This window comes from Necator americanus, chromosome II (genome assembly GCF_031761385.1).
Source record: "Necator americanus strain Aroian chromosome II, whole genome shotgun sequence".
Classification (NCBI taxonomy): domain Eukaryota; kingdom Metazoa; phylum Nematoda; class Chromadorea; order Rhabditida; family Ancylostomatidae; genus Necator; species Necator americanus.
Genome location: NC_087372.1, coordinates 3,707,198 through 3,728,288, shown reverse-complemented (window position 1 = coordinate 3,728,288; position 21,091 = coordinate 3,707,198). Strand labels below are relative to the sequence as shown.

At 38.4% G+C, this 21,091-nt stretch overlaps 2 protein-coding genes across 3 annotated transcripts; one reads left to right on the top strand and one right to left on the bottom strand.

The window, feature by feature from the left end:
* Window positions 1–103: 103 nt before the first annotated feature.
* RB195_016782 (uncharacterized protein) lies at window positions 104–13,160 on the top strand (the record flags this gene model as incomplete). 2 transcript variants are annotated; one of them, XM_064183484.1, is made up of 29 exons in its annotated part: window positions 104–174; window positions 574–728; window positions 1,160–1,245; window positions 1,307–1,426; window positions 1,515–1,688; window positions 1,779–1,909; window positions 1,970–2,137; window positions 2,195–2,289; window positions 2,556–2,712; window positions 2,771–2,910; window positions 2,966–3,166; window positions 6,408–6,481; window positions 6,590–6,696; window positions 7,008–7,088; window positions 7,219–7,300; window positions 7,724–7,808; window positions 8,511–8,651; window positions 9,631–9,688; window positions 9,762–9,889; window positions 10,055–10,390; window positions 10,504–10,760; window positions 10,860–11,057; window positions 11,415–11,510; window positions 12,053–12,137; window positions 12,233–12,292; window positions 12,351–12,424; window positions 12,747–12,883; window positions 12,953–13,029; window positions 13,147–13,160. In XM_064183484.1, the coding sequence occupies 29 exons, from the start codon at window positions 104–106 to the stop codon at window positions 13,158–13,160; spliced, it is 3,588 nt and encodes a 1,195-aa protein (XP_064039364.1). The 2 variants fall into 2 exon arrangements, with proteins under 2 accessions (XP_064039364.1, XP_064039365.1); XM_064183483.1 differs by lacking the exons at window positions 12,953–13,029; window positions 13,147–13,160 and having other exon boundaries at window positions 12,747–12,896.
* A 2,151-nt stretch (window positions 13,161–15,311) lies between these two features.
* On the bottom strand, window positions 15,312–19,469 carry RB195_016781 (uncharacterized protein; the record flags this gene model as incomplete). The annotated part of the gene is made up of 13 exons (XM_064183482.1): window positions 15,312–15,389; window positions 15,470–15,607; window positions 16,256–16,406; window positions 16,459–16,608; window positions 16,995–17,140; window positions 17,252–17,406; window positions 17,481–17,606; window positions 17,689–17,818; window positions 18,709–18,863; window positions 18,938–19,058; window positions 19,120–19,206; window positions 19,326–19,384; window positions 19,454–19,469. The coding sequence occupies 13 exons, from the start codon at window positions 19,467–19,469 to the stop codon at window positions 15,312–15,314; spliced, it is 1,512 nt and encodes a 503-aa protein (XP_064039363.1).
* Between the last annotated feature and the right edge of the window lie 1,622 nt (window positions 19,470–21,091).

The window sequence follows — 21,091 nt, the reverse complement described above, 5'->3', positions numbered from 1 at the left end:
CTCTGATTTGTTTTTACGGAGAAATTGTGGATCCATAAGCCCTGTAACTCCTCTTCTTAACGTAAATTTGTTACCGCATACTCAAAAAGTGCTTTCAGATACTATGAGATGTCATTACGAGGTTTTGGAGGTTCCTAGAGATGCCGATGATGAAACTATAAAGAAAGCATACAGGTGTAATCCGCAATTTTCTTCCTTTTCTTCATTTTTTTCTTTCAAACTCTGACCTTAAATTGAAATTCACTGCATTTAAGCAGTCTAAAATTAGGAATTTATAAGGAACCATTTATTTACTAATTCCTGCTTTGAAATCAGTATATATGACCAAATCGAAACGCTTTGCTCGGAAAACTTGAGCAGCGAGAATGAGCTATTGTTTTGCATTCCGGAAACATCGACACTTCTTGTTTCCTTCGTCACAAATGATACAAAAGGTTGGAAGGAAAGTCATTCGTTTTACTTTTACCCGACTGTTCTATCTTTTAATTCAAACACCTTATCTTCCCTAGTCAATCTGCCTCTTTTTCTAGGATTTCGTGCCTATTTGTATGGAGCGTAATATGAAATTTACAGGAAGTTAGCGTTGAAATGGCATCCAGACAAGAATCCCGATCGTATCGAAGAATGTACGAAGTATTTTGCGTTATTGCAGTCTGCTTATGAAGTGCTCAGCGATCCTCATGAAAAGGCATTTTACGATCGACACAGGGAGAGCATTTTAAAAGGAGGTATTGCTTATTATTCTATTCGAGTCGACAGTCCATTTTCTTCGTTTTTCCACTTTCTTGACCTCTGTTTTCATTTTCAAACGAAATTTTCGTAATTTCTCACATTGTGGTTTAAATGGGGATAAAAAAGTAATAAGTTTGAAATATTGGATGGAGTGAATAAATGAATGAACTTGGCTTACTTATGTAAATTCTTATCATTTTCTAATTATTTCAATTTATCTCTACCCATATCTTGGTACGTGAACTTTTCGTAGCGTCAATGATGTTTCGGCATTCTTCATACGCATTTCTGGTGATTTTTTTAAACCTCATATCAAACAAATTCCACGCAAATACTATTCGTCTCCTCATTGTTCTATTTCTGCTCCTTGATTTATTTTGAGGATTTGGTTTTTTTCCACTTGACCATTTAACAGTGCTTTTTGCAGGATTTGATGCAGATTATAAGAATGATTCACTCGATCTATTCCAATTCTTTACTACTAGTTGTTATAAAGGTTTCGAAGGTGATAAGGTTAGTTTTGTACATAGTTTTTTGTTCTTCTTCTTCTTGCAGTTTCTTTCTTCTTTTTCAGAGCTTTTATAATGTGTATAGGAATGTTTTCGATAGTCTTGCTAACGAGGATTATGACTATGTTGATGATCCGTCCGTGCGTTATCCTTCATTTGGAGATGCATCCAGTGATTATGAAACGGTAAACTCGGATCCTACTTTTAAATGTATCTCTTCGCATCTGTGGTGGTTGTACAGAACTATTGTGGTTTTAGGAACCTCTATTTTAGATTGTGGGTCCCTTTTACGGTTTCTGGAGTTCGTTTTGTACGGCAAGGTCCTTTGCATGGTTGGATAAATATGATATTCGACAAGCAAACAACAGATATGAATTACGTCAAATAGAGGCTGAAAATAAAAAGTACCGAGATGCTGGAAAAGCTGAGCGTAACGATCAAATCAGGGTAAGTTATCAAGAGTATAACCAAGAAGAGTGATCACAAAACGAAATTATTCCCGACTTTCCTGATTTTTTTTAAAATTAGAAATTCTAGGAATTAGCTGCTTTCGTTAGAAGACGAGATCCTCGTGTGAAAGCCTACCGTGAATTGCTGGAAAAACGTCAAGAGGAAGCTAAGAAGAAACAAGAGGAGAATCGAAAACAGCAAATTTTAAAGAATCAGCAGTATGTTGTCAGGATATTATTCAACTCTATGTCCGAGTTGGCTTCAATCGAATATTTCAGGCTCATTTCTGCATATAGTGAGAACGAAGACGCCATGGCTGCACATCGGGAATATCTGGCTCAGCTTTCTCAGCAAATGGCTGAGGAAGATACATCGAGTGAAGTAGAAGATGAGAGCGGCGATGCACTGCTTTACTGCATCGTCTGTGACAAGTCGTTCAAGACTCTGTAAGTTCAGTTGTTAATTTTTCATAGGAATAACTTTCTCGATTAATATTTTTGCAGAAATGCTAAGAGTAATCATGAAAATTCGAAACAACACCGAAAACAACTTGCAGAGTTGAAAAAGCACATGAAAGAAGAAGACCATGCCTTGTTCGGTAAGTTTGTGAGAACGTTTCTTTTTCGCTCTTGCTACTTTCATTTTTGTCTTGAAGTTTCTTATAATTCATTAAAATTAGTAAAGGGATTAGTAAAGGGTAGGTCACATTCTTCCGAAACTGTGTTTTCTTACTCACTATTATCTGGGTTTGAATGATCAAAACTTGCCTTTTTATTGCAAACTAGTAGATGTTGTTTTTGCTTCTGCTTTTTTTTTTTGTGATCCATATAGAGTACGAATGTTTTGGTAGTCATTTCTTTTCAGTGGAGCAACAAAACTCACCGGAGCCGTCACCTGAAAAACAAGAGGATAGGAAAGGCAAGAAAGCCAAGCGGAGAGCTAAAAAGAAGAAAGCGTGGGATGACGATAGTGATGGAGAAGGAGGCGATATAAATGAAAATCCTGGAAAGGACGCCGAAATGTGCGGTTCATATCGATCGATATAAGTTGATGCATCAGTTTATTAATTGTTGTCATAGAAACGCTACTGAGGAAGTTGTTAGTGGTCTTAGCGAGAAGTTAGCAGAAATCTCTGTGGAAGCAGCAGATGATGGGTCTCCCGAAGAGGAAAATATCTTTTTAGCTGCTGCGAAGCAGACTGAGAAAAAGAGACGGAGAGGTCAGTTCAAGATTCGCATTCCGGTCTTGTCATTATTGATGTGGTTATTTTTCAGCGGACAAAAAAGAAAGCGATGGAAATGTTAATGATACTCCAGAGCATCCTTCTCAACCTGTGAACACTGGTCCGAAAATTGACACATGTCATAAGTGTAAAGAAGTCTTTGAAAGTCGCACGAAACTTTTCGAGCATTTGAAGCTAACAGGACATGCTACCATAAAGGGTCCTCCACCACCTCCTCCGAAAAATAAGAAAGGTAGGAGGAAATAACATTGGAAGATTAGTTTTTCTGTGTATTTTCTGGTTGTTACTGGTATTTTATTTGTCTACATCCATTGTTATGACTTGTTAGGGAATTTCATTACGCTATTTCGTATTGTTTTTTTCCTGTCGTTGTCTAGTTGAAAAACTTGCCAAGTATCACCGAATAGGAAGTAACAGCTAAGCGGGAAGTGACGACACAATATAGCGATCTACGTGCCGTACTCGATTTTTCAATAGGAAGATTTAAGCCATTATGCACCCGGATTCAACTGATGAAATCTGGTGGTACCCTTAGGGCATTTTTTGTGTAATATTTCCCTTTGCTGAACTTCCTATAGCAGCGCAAATGCTGTTCCTCATTTTAGTCGACTTTATGGATTTTCACTGTGCAGATTTTGCTCAATTCTGTCAGAACTGCACGAATTAGGTTTGAATCTTGATGTGATGAAGTTTCTTTTGTTTTTCTGGGTGTGCTGGGTGTTTAGTGTTTGTTGAAAGCGAAATATAACAAAATATTACATAGGAATTATAGTTGTTCAAGGTGATGAATAAAGATTTTTCTGAAGTAATCGCAGTAATAATCTGTGTATTGATTCTAACCATAGTCATAAAGATGACGAGAGTAGAGGAAACTACAATAAATCATGTGAAAGCACCTCTCTATCAACAAAGTAACTACATTTTTCATTTCTGTCATTCAAGTCCGCAAATGCACGAGGGCAGGTGACTTGTTATCGAATCAATTATTACTCCAGTGTGGTCTTTTCGTTCGCTTGAATCAACAGGGCATGTTTTTCACTTTCAGTTAATTTCACTTAGAAGCAAAAAAAACCACGAGACCTATGCAAATTCGTGCATTTAAAGGTCTTTTTTTCAAATATTTTCGCTTCTTTGAATGTTTATCTAGGGATGAGTGTATTTTGCCAATTCGTTATAGGATCTGAGTGCTAGCGAGCATTTCTTTACGTTTCATGCTGGTATTAAACCAGATTCACAGTTCAGTGAAAAATCAGAATTATAGTTGTCTTACAGTTGTCAACCGTAATCTCCTGTGTCAATAATTACTTATTCGTTTAAGCCTTATTTTATGTTGTGTTTATAGTAATCGTTCAGATGCTTATAGCAATAATCTCAAGAAAACAGGGACAGACTTCTTCGTCCAAGCACTTTAACAGCGCTCTTATCCGAAAACTATTGATTTTATCGTGTGTCTATGAACAAAAACCTTGATTTTAACAAAAAAATTTAAAGAAATAGTGAAGAATTATTTAAAACCGTGTTAGTCGTTTAGTCGATTAATAACTGTGAAGTATTTCTTTCATCCGTTCGACATTTCTTGTATAGTTCTGTTCTTCCCTTTCCTACTGTATTTTTCCTTTCTGAAAACAATCGGATTCGTTTTTAAATTTCGTGCAACCTTCGAATTTCACGAAAAAAAAGACTATCAAAGTGAAGCAACAGACTGACTGACTGAATAACACAGCACAAAGCCAATCAATCAGATTTCTCGTTCGGCTGGCATTAATCAATAACGGTCGAGGATTGATATTTAAATTATGTGTCTATACGCCCACGGAGCGCCCTGAAAAATAATATTTCTGCTGTGAACGACTTGAACGATGTAAAGGCTCAAATTAGTGGAATTCATGGATTAAGTCGTAAATTAGCCTTAGCTGTTGAAGTCCATTTGTTCTTCGTACATAGCAACTAATTAATTGATTAAATTTGTTAATTAAACTACTAATTCTACTAAAAGCTGCTGTTTCTCGTCTACTGCATTCATTTTACTAAAATGTCATGACTGACAGCCATCTTTTGACCCTTGATGTCATCGATATCGACAGGAGGCCGAGTGCAGTGAATACTTGGTGAAGACGGTTGGTCTCGACACTACCACTATTACTGTGCAGTAGTACTGTACTTTTTTTCTTCTTTTTTCCGTTGACCCGTAAACCATTGTCGTTTCGTTCGTTTGATCCTTTGATCACGAATGAAGTTTTGCTTGCAATTTGCACTTGGGATCTACGAAAACACAATTTTTCGGCTTCCAAGACAACTGAAACCGAAATCATTGTTGTGGTGTAAACGCGACAAATAAAATAACATTATTCTCGTCGTATAAATGATTTAAAGCACACATAAATCCCCTAGATATCTAATACTATTCTCGAATGTTCGAATAGTGCGAACACTCCAACGCCCCGATTAACACGGAAATATTAGTCATATTTCTGGTTACTTGGTAGCAATATCGTTCCGTTCCACACAGGATCACCATTGTAGAAGAAAAGAAAACTAGAAATTCGAGTCACGTACTATTTTTCATGCCATTCACTACTCGATAAAGTGTTTTTGGACACATAATGGTTATTATTTTCTTCATTGATATCTATGAACAATAAAGTTATAATTTGATTTGATAAATTTGAAAAAAGTGTGAAATTTGCTGTAAGACTTTCAGAACCTAATATGTTTAGACCTAATATGTTTAACTTTATCCAAAAAAAGGAAACTGAGAAAGGAACTTCTTCTTTAGATCCGACTACCTGCAACCTTTATGCTTTACAGCTAAGCCCAGTGCCAAAAATCTTCATATTTCCTTTCATTTTCTCAACTTTCAATGAATAAAACACGAGAAAACCTTTTTTTCGCTAAGTTTAATGTTTTTAACTATGCGAGGTCAGTTTAATGATTGTTTATGTTATTCTTAAGAATTGTGTAACAGTGACAAGCGATTGTAATAAGAACCATATGCGAATTATTCTTTAAGGAACGAGAAATAAGTGCTAGAGAAGTAGAAAGTAAGAAAATAGCTAGAGAAAATTAGTGTTTCTTTTCCTTCGCTTTTCGATTACTTTCTCTTGCGCTTTCTAGTGATCAATGTGAATTTTTTTCTTCTGTTCGTCACATTTTCCTGGACGGAGTTCGAAGCATTTTCGTTGACGTTATTGATTTCTTTTTTTTCCCCTGATGTGTGTGCGTGTGTTTGCACAAGAGATGTTCTGTGACTGAATCATGGCACATATGCCCTACGGTCATAGCCTCTGATGACCTGATCGAGCCCTGAACCCCTCGTTGCCGTGGTCGCCGGCGCCTGCGGGGTTTTTGGCGCCGCACCGCGGCCTAGTTCTCAATTCCATCATTTCTGTATCGCTATCATACAATTTTTTTCGTTTCCTGTTTGTAAATTTAAATCCTAATTTTATCTGGATTGTACATCTTATCATTTGCAGGTGAAATGGACTTTGAAGATCCGAAGCCTGAAGATCTGGATTTTGATTTTTCACTGGAAAATGCTGGATGTTTGGTTAGTAAATACAGCTGGCAACAGCAACGATTACACTATTGCTAGTTTGAGCGTTTATTTCTGATTTTTAAGGAACTCTTCAAAGGTGCTAACGACCGTTATTTACAGATAACTGTCAGGAAGTACAAAGAATTCGACGATGAATCAGCGCAGAAAATTTTCCCTCGCAGCTCTGCCGAATATGTCCCCTCGGATACCTACACTTTGCCGGCTAAGTATGGAAATTCCTATCAATTTACCTTCCATTACTTTTATTTAAGGTTTCCATGTAGATTCGAATTGCTAGAAATTTCCAGTTTGTCGAATTTGAAATACTTTTAGTTACACATCTATTTTGGTTCAACGGGAACTTCAGCGCCCCTACTCTATATTGTTTTATTTTTCTTCTTTCAATTGTTTCTTTCTTCTTATCAGGAGTTTCTTCTTACTTTGATAAATTATAAAAGTCTTCTCTGTACCCGTCTCTGCATGACATTCTTTACTATTTTGTTTTACTATGTTCTTTGTTTTTAAATTGTTTTTTCAGCTATTTTTGTGATTTGTTCTGGAAAAATGAGAAGGAACGTCTCCAACGAGTTTATGGCCTGTGGGTTGCAAATAGGGATAAGTTAGTTCTTTTTCACAAAACTAATTTCATTGATTGTTTGTTGTTAGATGACCTCATTTCAACTAAAACAAAATTATTATGGTTGTGTTTGTATTGCGTTTTATTTCCAAGTGAAGAGATACGTTTTTAGATTAACTACCAATGTCATTGATGAAGCTTCAGAGGACGTCAGATTCTTAGACTGTATGAGTAACGTCGTTAGACTTATTAATGTAAGTTTAGCTCACCTCATAGTCTTCCGGAGACTTTGATTTGGATGTTTTTGTGAAAAATTTAACATCCCAAGGATCTAACTGAAATTAGTGGAGTACAAGTTCTCCGTCCTGTGACAGATTGTTGAGAATGTCTACAGAAAAGTAGAATTGCGTTTTCTTCTCCTCAAATGAAGTACGGGACCGCTTACGACCACTGCAATCTCTATTTTTAACACACAGTCTCCAAATGTCGTGCGAATGCTCTCTCAATTAACACAGTCTTGTTCATTATTGCAGCCTATTCTTTATTTATTCATTTATATAGGAGAGAAGAATAAGTAATTTAATTTCTAGAAGTTCTTTACGCTTTTTTCATTCCCTTAGGCTATACCAAGTATAATTAATGAGTTTTTTTTTGTTTCGTGCACCTTTTTCATTCAGATGTACGACTTGATGTTGAGTATGTGCTGGGAAGGAGATCGTAGCAAGCCGCCCATGCCACTTCACCTGTACAAAGCCAGATTAAGTTAGTCCTTATTATCATTTCTCACTTATGTATTGTCAAATAATTTTGGTCCAGTGTAGTAGATGTTCTACAGTGTTTTTAATTGCTTCAATGCTGTATGCTGCTGTATGCTTCACACTGATCAATCACCTTCGAGAGTGCAAACGCGTTCACTTCAATTCACTGTCGCTTGAGTTTTTGCGAGCGTAAATGTGTCCTATACAATGAGTTGCGAGGCCATCTGATGTGTGGAAGTCAGTGTTTTTATCCTCCGAAACAAGTTTGAACCAATTGACTTGAACCGGGAGGATAAGAACCTACAAGGACTAAAAAAAGACTAGAACTTTATCGGCCCCTGAATGATGGAAGGCTCTGGGTTGGTTTCGAACCATCGCTTAAACAAGCGAAGTTGTGGAATCCCACCACTGCACTCAATGACCAAATAAAAATTAAATAAGAAAGCAATTGTGGAGTGTGTAGAGGATTTATTTGCATGAGATTTGTGTTGAAGTAATCGGTGCCTTCATTAGTTTGATCGTCTTTACGTGGTCTACCCACTTTTTCTTGAGTTGTGCATTGAAATAATGTGCAATATCAGAACAAGTGGATGCCTTCAAGCACAATGAATCACGTCATCTGTTCGAGACACGACTACGGAAAGACATTTGCAACTGAACTTTCAAAGATTGAAGTATAGAATTCCGCAGAATGTTTTCATTTCAGACGAGCTAAAAGAAGTAAACATAGAGACGATCAAAAGCTTGAATGAGCTTTCTAATGATAGAGAATTCAATCGAAAACGAGTGAAATCACTTAAAATGGCTGAAATGGCAAAAGATTCCACGAAGCCGAGGTTCCAAGAACGTGAGTCCTCGTAATTCAAATTTTCAATTTTTTAAATTCATTTTAACACAAGAATTGTTTCTGAAACTTCTTTCTCGCTTACACATCTTGAGTTCGTTAGCTGATCACTGAAATGTGCATAATTTCTGTATTTTTATGCGATGCACACATTTTTCTGGCGCGAAGCCATCTGGTTACAACGCGATGTGTCTTATTCAACAATTTCTGCTCGGTCATTGAGAAAAAAAAAACTGATTTTATTTCAATTTCCTGTACAAATCAGAACAAATCTTTTTTGAGTAATCTCTTTGAGTCAAAACGGGATAGCAGCGTAGCAGTTAGGATCTAAAGGGGAACGTGCCGCTTCGAGCGCAGGTGTTTGTGTAATTGCACAGAGTTTCATGAGCCTCCTACGCAACTGCACGGAGCTTCATGTCTTTGTGACCCGACTACTTTTCCCTTCTTTTCGTTCTAGGATACATTGTGTTGCATTTGTATTCTTTGCGTTCGTCTCAGCGATGTGCTTTACCCACACACTTTTCAGGTTCTGTAAGTGAGCGATTTTGCCATGTTAGTATTCGCTAGTACCTTTTTTACCTGAAGTTTTCCGGTGTTTGCACCATGGGTAAAATGTAGTTGGGGAGGGGCCCTCAGTGGCGGCCTTATTTATCGAAGTAAACAATCAAATCAATCGCGGCTTTAAGGCCTAAGCATTAGTCTTAGATGATGTATGACATGTAAGGTAATGTTACTAAGAGAAAAAAGTAAGTTGGGGCGTCGGGAAATGGGGGCTCCACTGAGTGCCCTTGCACCATTTCAAACTTTTTTCTTTACTGCTAGATGTTAGATAAATTTTCATATATTGTTGAAGAGATGACATTCTTGTTCAGATTATTGCACATGTTTTTTCATTTCAAATAGTTTTCTTTTCTGATTCTCTCTTTTTTTTTGTCCTGAACACTAAAGATGATCGTGGCAATGACTTATTGTTAGTGTTCAGAAGGTGAACAGTCACCTCCTTGGAGAATCTCACTTATGGAGCGAATCAATGAAATTCTGTGAGACATTCAAATCACTCGAATTAGAATCCGATTTATTTATCTATTTATTAAAATGTGTATTGTTATTCAGAGTAGTATTGGATACTGCAGCAACTGCAGGTGAAAATGTTGGGGAAGCTTTAACATTGGTAATGGATGTTCGTCAATGTATCAAGAGTGGAAACAAGGATTCTCATGAGCAGGTGTCAGCAAAAATGAGTATGTCTTTTCTCTGCATTGTTTGCTTGTTCATTTCCAAAACTGTTCCTGTTTTTGTGAATTTCATTAGCATTTTAGCAGTGGCTTTGCTTGAAGTGTGGAAATTACAAAGAAAACTCTATAGAACACTTCTCACCTTTGTCATTTGACCCTAATTTCTTTTAGAAAAACTCAATGATTTGGTTGTTACATTGAAAAAGGCTACTACCGCACGAATCAAAGCTATGTCAAAAGAAGACAACTTGCCTCTGGCATCTCCTGGCTCAAAAAGCCAGCCCGATCTCCCCAAACTGGGTAGCACTCCTGCTCAAACTCCACAGCCACCTAGCGGTAGAAAAAGAGGACGTCCAAGAATAGTTAGGAATCGCGATGATGAGGAGTATGTGGAAAAAAAGAGAAGCACACCTGTCATCACCAGTGATATTGCTGTTGTTGGCGATCCGGACGATGATCTTGTTTCGCGAGTAAAACGCGGGCAAAGAAATCGACGACCAGCGAGAAGTGAGCTAATTTTACTGTTTTATTAATAGTTTAGTCTGAATGCAGCCTGTCTGGAATGTAGTTTTGAATCCAGCTGGTTTCATTAAAGATTGCTATTGAACATTGAATTGCAGCCTTCACACCGGGTTGGGAGTTATCATCACCTTCTCCTCCTCCACCTAAAACAAGAGTCACACCAACTGGTAAAGCTACGCCATCTGTGGAACAGAAACCGAAATCGCTCGCTTCTAAAGGGCGGACAAATGAGCTATCGTCACCAGATAGTGGTCGTCCAAGTAGCAATGAATCAAGTGATAACGTAAACACAGTGGTGAATGAAAAACCAAAAGTTAATCCTATATATCAGGATAACAACCCCATTGTAGCGAACGTAAGCATTGTGATTTTTTTTGGTGTTTCTTAAATTTCATCCTTCTTATCTTTATACACATCGTTCTTCTGATGCTTATTATAGCAATCTTCCCTCCAGATCGTCACCACTACCGTATCGATACCGACATTGCCGACTACACCAGTGCTATCAACTCCTACGACATCGTATTACACAACTGCTACACCTCTTAGTGGCTTGGTACCTCCTACGAACACTTTTTCAACTCCTGGAGCAAGTGTACCAGTTTCCCAAGTTCTGCTTAATCCACCGCCTGTTCCACAACTTAACGATCAGGTGATTACTTTTCTATGAATAGACTTATCACTACAAATCACTGTATCCATGGCATTGCATCTTTTTTGGGAACAAGGGGGTGGGAGTGGTAAGAAGTAAATTTTGCCTGAATTCAAAAAAGAAGGGAAAAGAGTGGGAGAGGGGAAGAAGGACATTCTCGATAGGGGTGAAGATGTGAGGATACATCTGAAGTTGCAGTTGGCAGATTTTTGCTGCCATATGCTTTAGGACTTGGAAAAAAGTACAGTTGAGTGAATAGTATTTCTTGTACGCTAAAAACTTCCGAGACGGTATTTGTTGGACCGTACATCCATGAATTTTTGATACCCTACTGAAGCGTATTTATCTCTATTTCAGACAGTCATGGCTCTTCTTAAGGAGAGGGTTCAACTTGGTGATGTTCGCCTGACGCTGCTAAATCTTTTAGCAAGCGAAGGAACACCTCATTATCATGTTAGTTTCATTACTTGATGTTCATAGTAGGAGTAACTACTGTTGGCGACAAATGTCTTCAACCGAGTGGTTGTGAGGCGTTCGCCGTTATCCGTAGTGTTTCTCTATTTCACATCCACCTTACTTTCCCTCTGCCTTGCCTAGATCGAATGCAAATCATAGTCATCTGGTTGAAAAACGGCGCTGACTTTATATGCACTTTCGCTTGAGATCAGAAAGTTGCATGAGAGATGGAACACAGATTTTTCTACGAAATGAAAAGTGAATAGTGAGTAGGTGGCATTCAAATTTGAGCCCTAGCAAAAAATTTTCTTCGAACATCATCTTCTCTTTCATTTTGTATGACTTACCTGCTGCTTGTGCAATTGTTTTTCGTTTAGCGCTTGAAATCCACCGAAAAAGCCTTTTTTTTTTCTTTTGAAAACAATTTTTGATGCAATTCACTTTCAAACTGTGAAGTATAATCTTAGTGAACTAGGACAGATTTGTTTTGAGCCTTTCCTTACATTATTTAACAAGAATTCATTTCCGACTCATTTCAGTTCATTCCACTAATGATTGAGACGGCCGAGAAGGCAATCGCAGCATTGGACAAAAAGGATATGATAGTTTATGCCATGCATAAAGGTTGGGATAGTTATTAGATCTTTTTTGTCACAGACGTAACTGTTTCGTTTTTTTTCTGAAAAATTTGTTTGTTTAATTTTGTTTTCAAATTTTAGCAGCACTGGAAGTAGGTTGTGCGCAACTGGAAACCATAATGCGTGCATCAAATCCAATTGGTAAGTGCATCGTAGTATCATATAATACAATACAAAGCAAATGTTTTATTTTCTCTAGATCCTTCAAATCAACTTGCTACTCTTGCCACTGCTATGGGAATCAGTCCAACGCCTTTTACATCGCTGTTACAGGTACGCATTGTGTGAAACTTTTACGATTCTATAGTTGAGTAAAAACGACATGATGCACGTACAGTTGCACAAGCGGCAGCGTTGGAAGCGGCTCGGTGAAGCGTAGCGGTTGAGATCGTGTAATGGTACTCGCTACCGCCACCCATCTCTGCATTTCGCCATGGTCCCATCTCGATTTCTACCGCTTCGAGCGCAGCTGCTTGTGCAACTATCCGTGTTTCATGTCGTTTTGACCCGACTATACGTCACTTCTTGAAGTGGACTAACTGTCATTCCAAGTTAACTTCTTCTTATCGTTATCTCTTATCAAATGTTTTATTAGAATTCAACGGCAACATCACTAAATTCGAATTTATTAGCGGCAGATGCCGCCACTCGAGAACAGCTGACTGCTCCATATTCCCTACCGCCTGCCGTTTCTATGGAGTTCCAAGGCTACACCGAGAGAGACATTTCTTCGTTCTTGTTGTAGTACGAGTTCATTCCCATACACTAAAATCTCACATATTCCATTTCACATTAATTTAGAATGAGGAATAACTTATTTCTCACTCCTCTAATCATCAAGTTGTACTTTGATGTAACTTATCATACTATAAAGAGAGGTACGTATCCCTAAAAGTCACTACCTGTGCATGCGAATTGAAGTCAGTCGTATTACGCCACTTTGTGCTTCAAGTATGACGCATGTTCTGCAATGTGATAGCAAATATTCTGTTTAGGAGTTTGGCGATAAAATCAGGAAGATCTCGTACGTGTAGGCAGTTTCAAAATCTGTCCCTATACTTGTAAAATCTCCACTTTAACAATTGTAAGTAATGATTCTGGATACTTTTCTCAATTATACTGTAGTTGTTACTTTTCTTTCTTTTTTCGCTGATACGAGGTAATTTCATTTGCTTTGCTTCGTCATTGCGTTCCTGTCAGTGATTTACTTTATTTTTTTTTCTGTTGTGCCTTTGGAGACCTGTGTTCTGTATTATACATTTCCTTGTGATTAGTTTACATTAAATGTTGGCATGGAGTTTTTTTTTTTTCAAATCCAACTATGTGGTATCAAACCATTTCCCGTTTGTTATCTTAACCAAGTAAAAGGTCAATAATGAGTGTGTACAGTCGATGCCAAGGTATCACTTGTTGAGTTCCGTGTGAGGGTTCAGGTTGATCGATCCTCTTTTCTGTACTCAGATCTTCCTTTTCAATTGGTCGTATCGTTAGGCGTACCCGCATCACGGTAGTCGTGACGCATCAGGTTGTGGGACAAAAAACATGGTAAGAAGCTTATCTCTATTTTGTTCTTAATGAGGTTTTTGTTAGTCGATAGTGGGAAAACGCATTCACTACTCAATATTTAGTAAAAATCCTTCATAGCGTAACAAAGGGATAATTTTATTGGTTTTTTCTTGTTCTAGACTAGAAGAAAGCTCTATTAGATAGTCCCATTTTCCTTTCCGGGATTAAAGCTGCAGTTACAGAAAAATACTGAATGGATTATCCTCTTTTCAGTTGTTCGTCTTCAGTTCCCTCACATTTTGTTGCATATGGGTTTGAAATGATTCTTCTCTTATATGTTATGAATAGTGCTTAGAATGTTTTCGAATTCTTCTGAAAAGACATTAAAGAAGGTGTAACACAACTTTGATAAGACATTAACAGTGATTTGTGGTCATTGATATCTGCACTTTGTCATTTAAGGTGCGCTTGTCCTTTTTGTGGTAACCATCCTCGAATTAGTGTAATTACTGTGAGAAATAGTGGAAAAAAGTGCCTTCTTTTCTACAGTTTCCGGTGTTTCATTTGGCAACTTTCGATTTAATACGTTGAGTGGTTTAAAAGAAGCCTTTTACACCTTTAATTGTGATTTGGCTACGACGGAAACACGATCGTGCATGGAGCATGGAGCAGTTGCGTAAGCGGTTGCGCTCGAAGCGGTGCGGTGGAGCGCAGTGGTTAGGATCGAGTGAGGACCCATTCGGCAGTATACTATACGCTCTACAGGATGTACAGTTCGGTGAAAACGACATGAAAACGGTACAGTTGCCCATTCCAACACCCTTCATTGCTGCAGTTCTCGATGGTCCCACGTCTATTCCAACGCTTGGGCAACTGTACCGTTTTCATGTCGTTTTCACCGAACTGTACATCCTGTAGAGCGTATAGTATACTGCCGAATTACAATTTTTCGCAAATATTCGAATCCTTTTTCAATTTCGATATGGAAGCACTCTGTGCAGGTCTTAGTTCCATATGATAATGACAAACTAACGAATCTCACAGGGGCTATAGTCGGGTCAAAACGACATGAAGCTGGGTGTAGTTGCGTTATTGGCTGCGCTCGAAGCGGTGGAGCATAGCGGTAAGGATCCAGGGGTGATCCTTGCTAGCACCATTCATCGCTGCAGAGTCCGATGTCGACCCCAACAACTAGCTCCACCAAGTAAGCGAGCACAGCCGCTCATGCAACTGCACCGAGCTTCATGTCGTCTTAACCTGACCATACTTTACGACTTGTAATCGAGCCGCTTTTGGATTAATGCGTTTAACACTTTGAACTTAACTTAGCTCAAAGTTTAGATCTTGTAGAATTTCCATCTATTGCCGTAATCCAGGAACGACTTTATTGCAAGCGCGATTTTATTATGTCTCAGTAGCATTTTAACACATATCTTAGAATGTCTATCCGTTTTCATACATATTTTACTTCTTGTGAGGTATATAACAGTAATCACATGAGTGTGGCTGTGTCACCCATAGGATTCAAGGTATTTAGGATGTTTCTAATGATGGATGATCTCATTCTATTTTATTTCGTACAATTCATGGTATTGTTAAATAAGTGCACAAAATATACAATATGCGTCTTGGCTCCGTATTAAAAATACTAGCTTTATGCACTATTGTCCAGCGTTTTTCTGACGTCAATATCGCAGAAATATATTGGCGACTTGTCTTTCGTTGTGGATATCTGCAATTAAATTTCACTTTAAAAAATAATCTCCCTTTATTTAAAGCTCTAAAATTCAACTCTCACTTGTCACTTCTTACCTTCTTTGTATTAGTTCTAGCAGTAAGCTCCTCTACAATCTCGTGTACTTCTCGGCCGATTGTTTCCGGCATGTTAAGGTATAGATAGACTAGTGACAGCGAGGACGGTATGATAAATAGTGGAATGAAGGACCAGGACTGGAAAGAGCGAGATATTTTATTTCTAAAGGAAATGCATACTGTATGCTGTCCATATTAGTTTCTTTCACTTCTTAGTTATCACTACGTCTAAAGCCAGCATACTACAAATTGAAGATTTTGGGGTCTCTCAACGAAAAGATAGGGTTCATGGTGTAAATTGCGAGTACGACCCTGATCTTCCTCGGTTCCACCCAACTGTCTTGAAAAATGGATGGGAAATCCCTTTCGAGTTTGAATTTTCCTACAAGGCACCTTGCGACAGCTCATTCTTCTAGATTTTCCTCCGGTTTCCTCGGTAGCCTAATCAAATGTTTTGCCTGAAAAGAGTGCTGGGGAAACCTCATTGATTTTAGTCCGCTAACTCACCGACGAGGCGCGTGTGCGAGAGTGGTACTTTATAAGGTGCCTTGCAGAAACTTCGAACTAGAAGAGCGTTCCCCATTTCACTTTTCAGGGCGATTAGAGAGAACCAAGATGATAACGATTATACCAGTGAACTCCTAGTATATTTTCCCGATTAGACATCCCAAAGTCAATTTCGTGGTATGCTGCTTTTAAGTAAAGGGCGTTGGTTCAGCGATGGCTATGATGCAGCGGGCTGAGGAACGATTAACTCATTAAGTACTGTACAACTGCCTAACAAACCTGAATAACTGTGTACGCTGGTAGTGTGGCGAATGAAAAAGCAAAATTGGACACGGTGTTCACCGCAAATACCATAGACTGTACAACCGATCGATGTTGTTGTGCAACTAGCTCGGATGTGATGAAAAATGCAATTGGACCGAGTCCAATGCTGAAATTATTTGCATTTGTTGAAAATCGGATGAAAATGATATGAAACGCACCCATATGTGATACCGAAAAGTATTAACGCTAGAATACTACCCCATTTTAGAGGTTCGTATACGGTAGCTAGTTGATCGAATGCCACAAAAAGCGCCAACGAGATCGTATTGAAGAGGCCGAGCCAGAGCACAAGCGTACGACGACCAAATCTGAAGTAAGAAAATTCCTTTTTTTTCCTCTTCTGAACTTTTTTTTGATGTGGTAGTCGTGGTTTTCATTAGGAGGAACAGAAATAAGAGCTATAGTCAAGTCAAAACGACATGGAGCACGGAGCAGCTGCGTAAGCGATTGCTTTCGAAGCGGCGTGGTGAAGAGAGCGGTTGGAATCGAGGTGGGACCATCGCGAAATGCAGCAATGGACGGTGGTAGAATGGGTCCTCACTCGATCCTAACCGCTACGCTCCACCGCACCGCTTCAAGCGCGACCGCTTATGCAACTGCACCGTGCTTCATCACGTTTGACTCTACTATAAATGTGGAAAATACAAGATACAAAAAGAATCTTCTCCTAAAAAATATTAGCGCTCAAACAAACCTCTCGATAATAAACATGCCAGCCATTCCTGCGATAAAATTGGCAAAAATAAAAATGAATGAGGCTAATTGTGCCACCTCTTCGGAAAAATGCACTTCCAAAATGTCAGTGGACAAATAGATTATCGACCAAATGGCGACAATCACCTGGAAATTATTAATCATCCTAGCAACTCTAATGTTAAATAGGGATAACCTTGGACTGGGGATTTTACCTAGAACATTCCATTCTGGCCTATGGAATATGATTCAACTAACCTGTAGAGAAAGACATCCAATGAAAAAAGGGGTTCTCAAATGGGGCTCGCGAAGTACAGTAACTACGGAGCGAAGTATCGATGTGTCCGAATACTTATCATCATCTATCTCTAGCATCATTTCATCCAGAACCACATCAGCGTCGACCAAATCTCCTAAAGTTAGAGAAAACATGAGCTCTACGCATAAGGTTTACAGTAATCCCTCATTCATTCTATCTAGGACCTACCTCTGTAGTATTTGAGTGATTTCATTGCGCCTATTCGATCGTTGCGATTTAGTAGGAGAAACTTTGGTGTTTCCTTAAGCGGTATCGCAAGTAGGATCGAGATTACAGCGGGAATAATTGAAATGCCTGGAAGGGAACGTTTCTTTTCTCGAAAAAAAAAACGAGGATACTGAAAAATCCCAAGAAAGGATCTGATTTTAAGAAATACCTGTTAGTACAGGCAAATTTTTCCCGAATACAGCATCCATTCCAAATCCTATGCCCATGACAGTCGTGGCAATGAATGTGTTCTCAGAGAGAAATGACGTCATTCCACGATATTCAGTGGGAGTTGCTTCCTGTCAATACGTATGTTTGGTACATACACATTAAAGGCAGCATACCACGAATCTGAGGTGGTATGGATTTCCCTGGGAAAACCTCTATACAGGATCGTAGATTGCGGAAAACCAGGTGGTTCCGCTCATCTCTTCGTATTTGCTTTAAGAAACGGCCCGGAAGTTGCCATTTTTTTACGACGGCTTACATTTCAACGCGCCACTTTTGCACACGCGTCGCATCAACGAGCGAGCGTTCGAAGATCGATTAGGGGTCCTTGCCAGCCTGTTCAAGCTAAACTAATGAGTACACTGCTGAGGGAACAGAACGTGTACATAGAGGTACATTTTTACGCATTTCGTAGGAGCTAAATCGATTCCGATGCTGTGTCCTACGACGATCACGCAAAGAGGAGCAGAACCACGTAGTTTTTCGCAATGTACGATTTCGTATAGAAGCCTTCCATTAGAAATCCATACCACATCAGATTCACGGTATGCTCCCTTTAAAGGCATCATTCCACGAATCTGGAGTGGTACGGATTTCCGGTGGAGTATTCGTATACTCCACCAAAAATCCATACATGGGATCGTAGATTAAGGAGGGGTCGGTGATTCCGTCCATTTCTTGCTAATTGCCGTAAAAAATGGCGCGGAAGATACGGCTTCGAGCGTTCCGGCGCACTATTTTCTACAAGGAGTTCGATTGGAGCGCGCCAACCCCGTGTGGCGCCGCATCTTCCGGACCGTTTTTTTTACGGCAATTAGGAAGAAATGGACGGAATCACACCCCTCCCCATAATCTACTATCCCGTATACGAATACTCTACCTGAAATCCGTACCACGTCAGATTCGTGGCGTGATGTCTTTAAGAAATAGGTTGGCTATGGTTGAGGGATTTGAATTATACCTGCAGGAAAAGTATCAAAGTCCCGAACGAGATGCCAGAACTCATCGAGGACACAACTCTGGATACAAAAAATAGCTCTGGCACGGAAAGTGTTACGCTTAGAAACGAAAGCACCGAACCAATGAGAGCAATGACACTTGAACCGAGAAGGGTCCCTAAAAGAATGTATGAAGTATAATTGTGTTGTTAGTAGGGTAGATGTTAATCGTTCAGGAAAAAAATCCAGGACTTTTCCTTCCATATTGTTCCGTAAAATAGGGTGTGACGAAAGTTCCTAATAGATATCCGAGAAACCATACGTTAAGAACAGCCGACCATATCCAAATATACAGATTTTCGGATATTCCACCCTGGAATGATTTTCGATCCCAAAAATTTTCTAGGAATAAGGATCAGTGATCAATCTCTTACCTCCACACCTCTGTTGATATAGGAGTCATTGATCAACTGTTGGAATGATTTGTATGAGGTGTTTGGATATGAGTTCGAATATCCTTCCTGAAAAATCATGAGAAAAATTTTAAAAAAAATAGATAAATTAATAAGTAAGCAAGATATATTGAAAATATCCGATAACGACCGAATTCTACAGTTTTTTTTTTGAGGTCGAAACTCACTGGAAAGTTCACTACAGCGCCTAGCAAGCCGAAAACTATGAGGCAGTAGTGCATACGTCCTGAAAATCAGTGATTTTTCTGAATAATCTTTTTCTTCTCGTGCTTTACTCTCTCTCTCTCTCTCTTACCTTTTGGTGCGAGCATTATAAGCTGTTTCTAGAGATAATTTCTTTTATACAATAAATTAAAGACACTTTTTCGATGATCAATCACAACTGCCGTGGTACGAGGCCCCTTTCGCATAGGACGTCCTGTCTAAAACGATGTGATTGAGGTGGTGGGAGGAGGATCGAGGAAAAGCACAAACAAAAACAAAACAATCGCAATATCGCGTAAGAATCAACGACGATTAGACTTATTGATCAACATAGTTATATAGAACATGTGTTCGTAGGATTTCTAGCTGGAGAACTGGATTTCTTCAACGCTAACGATGGCGTATGGATCTATCGGTTCCTATCTCTATTGTGTGACCGGTAAATGCCAATCGTTCGTTTCCGTCATGGAAGCTTCGTTATCAACGGGTTCACTTGTCTGTGTCGGGCGAATGACTACAGATTATTCCAGCTCTTTAAAAATTTAGATGATAGTTCATTCAATCTTATTTTGCTGCAAAATTATCGTTAAAGTTTAAAAATGAGCTCAAAATTTTATATTATACAAAATTAACGTAAAGTTTTAAAAGAGAGTTCAAAAATTTATATTGTGAACTCAAGACGACTTAAAGAAGAACTTTTCTCATTGTGAACCAATAGGTTTAAAATTTACTGGAATGACAGAAAAGCTTTTTTTTTTTAACCTAAAGGTTTAAAAATGAGCTCGAAATTTTATATTATACAAAATTAACGTAAAGGTTTAAAAGTGAATTCAAAAATTCATATTGTGAACTCAAGACGACTTAAAGAAGAACTTTTCTCATTGTGAACCAATAGGTTTAAAATTTACTGGAATGACAGGGAAGCTTTTTTTTCTAACGCACTTGATATGTTCCCTTATTTGATGTAAATAATTGAAATAGTAATAAATAATGGGAATAATTTTTCCGAACAAACAAAAGTAAATTTTGTTATTGTTTTGAAGACGTAACAACTCAAAAGAGGCGACAAGACAATCCAGGAAAAAAAATCATCTTAAGCAAGCCAGAGTTATCGCACGTGCGATAAACTGCTGTTTTTACACTGCAATTGTCACCGTCACCGACATATGTTGCCGTCAAGTAGAAAAGTAAACAGTAAGCATCGAAAAATATTCGTTACTTATTTGAAATAGGTGGTTAAGGAATTTTTGTGTGTGCGTGTTGCGTTTTCTTGAAAATATTAATTAATTAATTTGTTTTTTTTCTTGAATTTAATTATGTATTTAACTTCTAAAACTTTCTACTTTTTTCAAAATATGGAAAAAAAGTATAAGAAGGGGAGGGGCGACCACCTGTTAAGAATTTCTGATGAAATATGAGGAATGAGGAGATCACTTCGTAAAAATTCCTGGTGCTCCGTTACTGGTGCTGACTACGGCTATAATCGAACGTATATGTAGGAGATTTTGCTGGAATACTTTAGTAGATCGTGCTGCATAGTGAATGTCATAGTAACGCCAGTTTACTGCATTCATATTAAGTTCTTTGGACGAAAGCAAAAACAAAATTATGGATTCTATATGTATATGAGCGAACTAGTACATAGATATTATCGGCAAAAAAAAATAATAGTAAAAATAGAGAGAGAGAAAGTTCATTACAGATGAAAATACAAGATGATCTCCTCGTT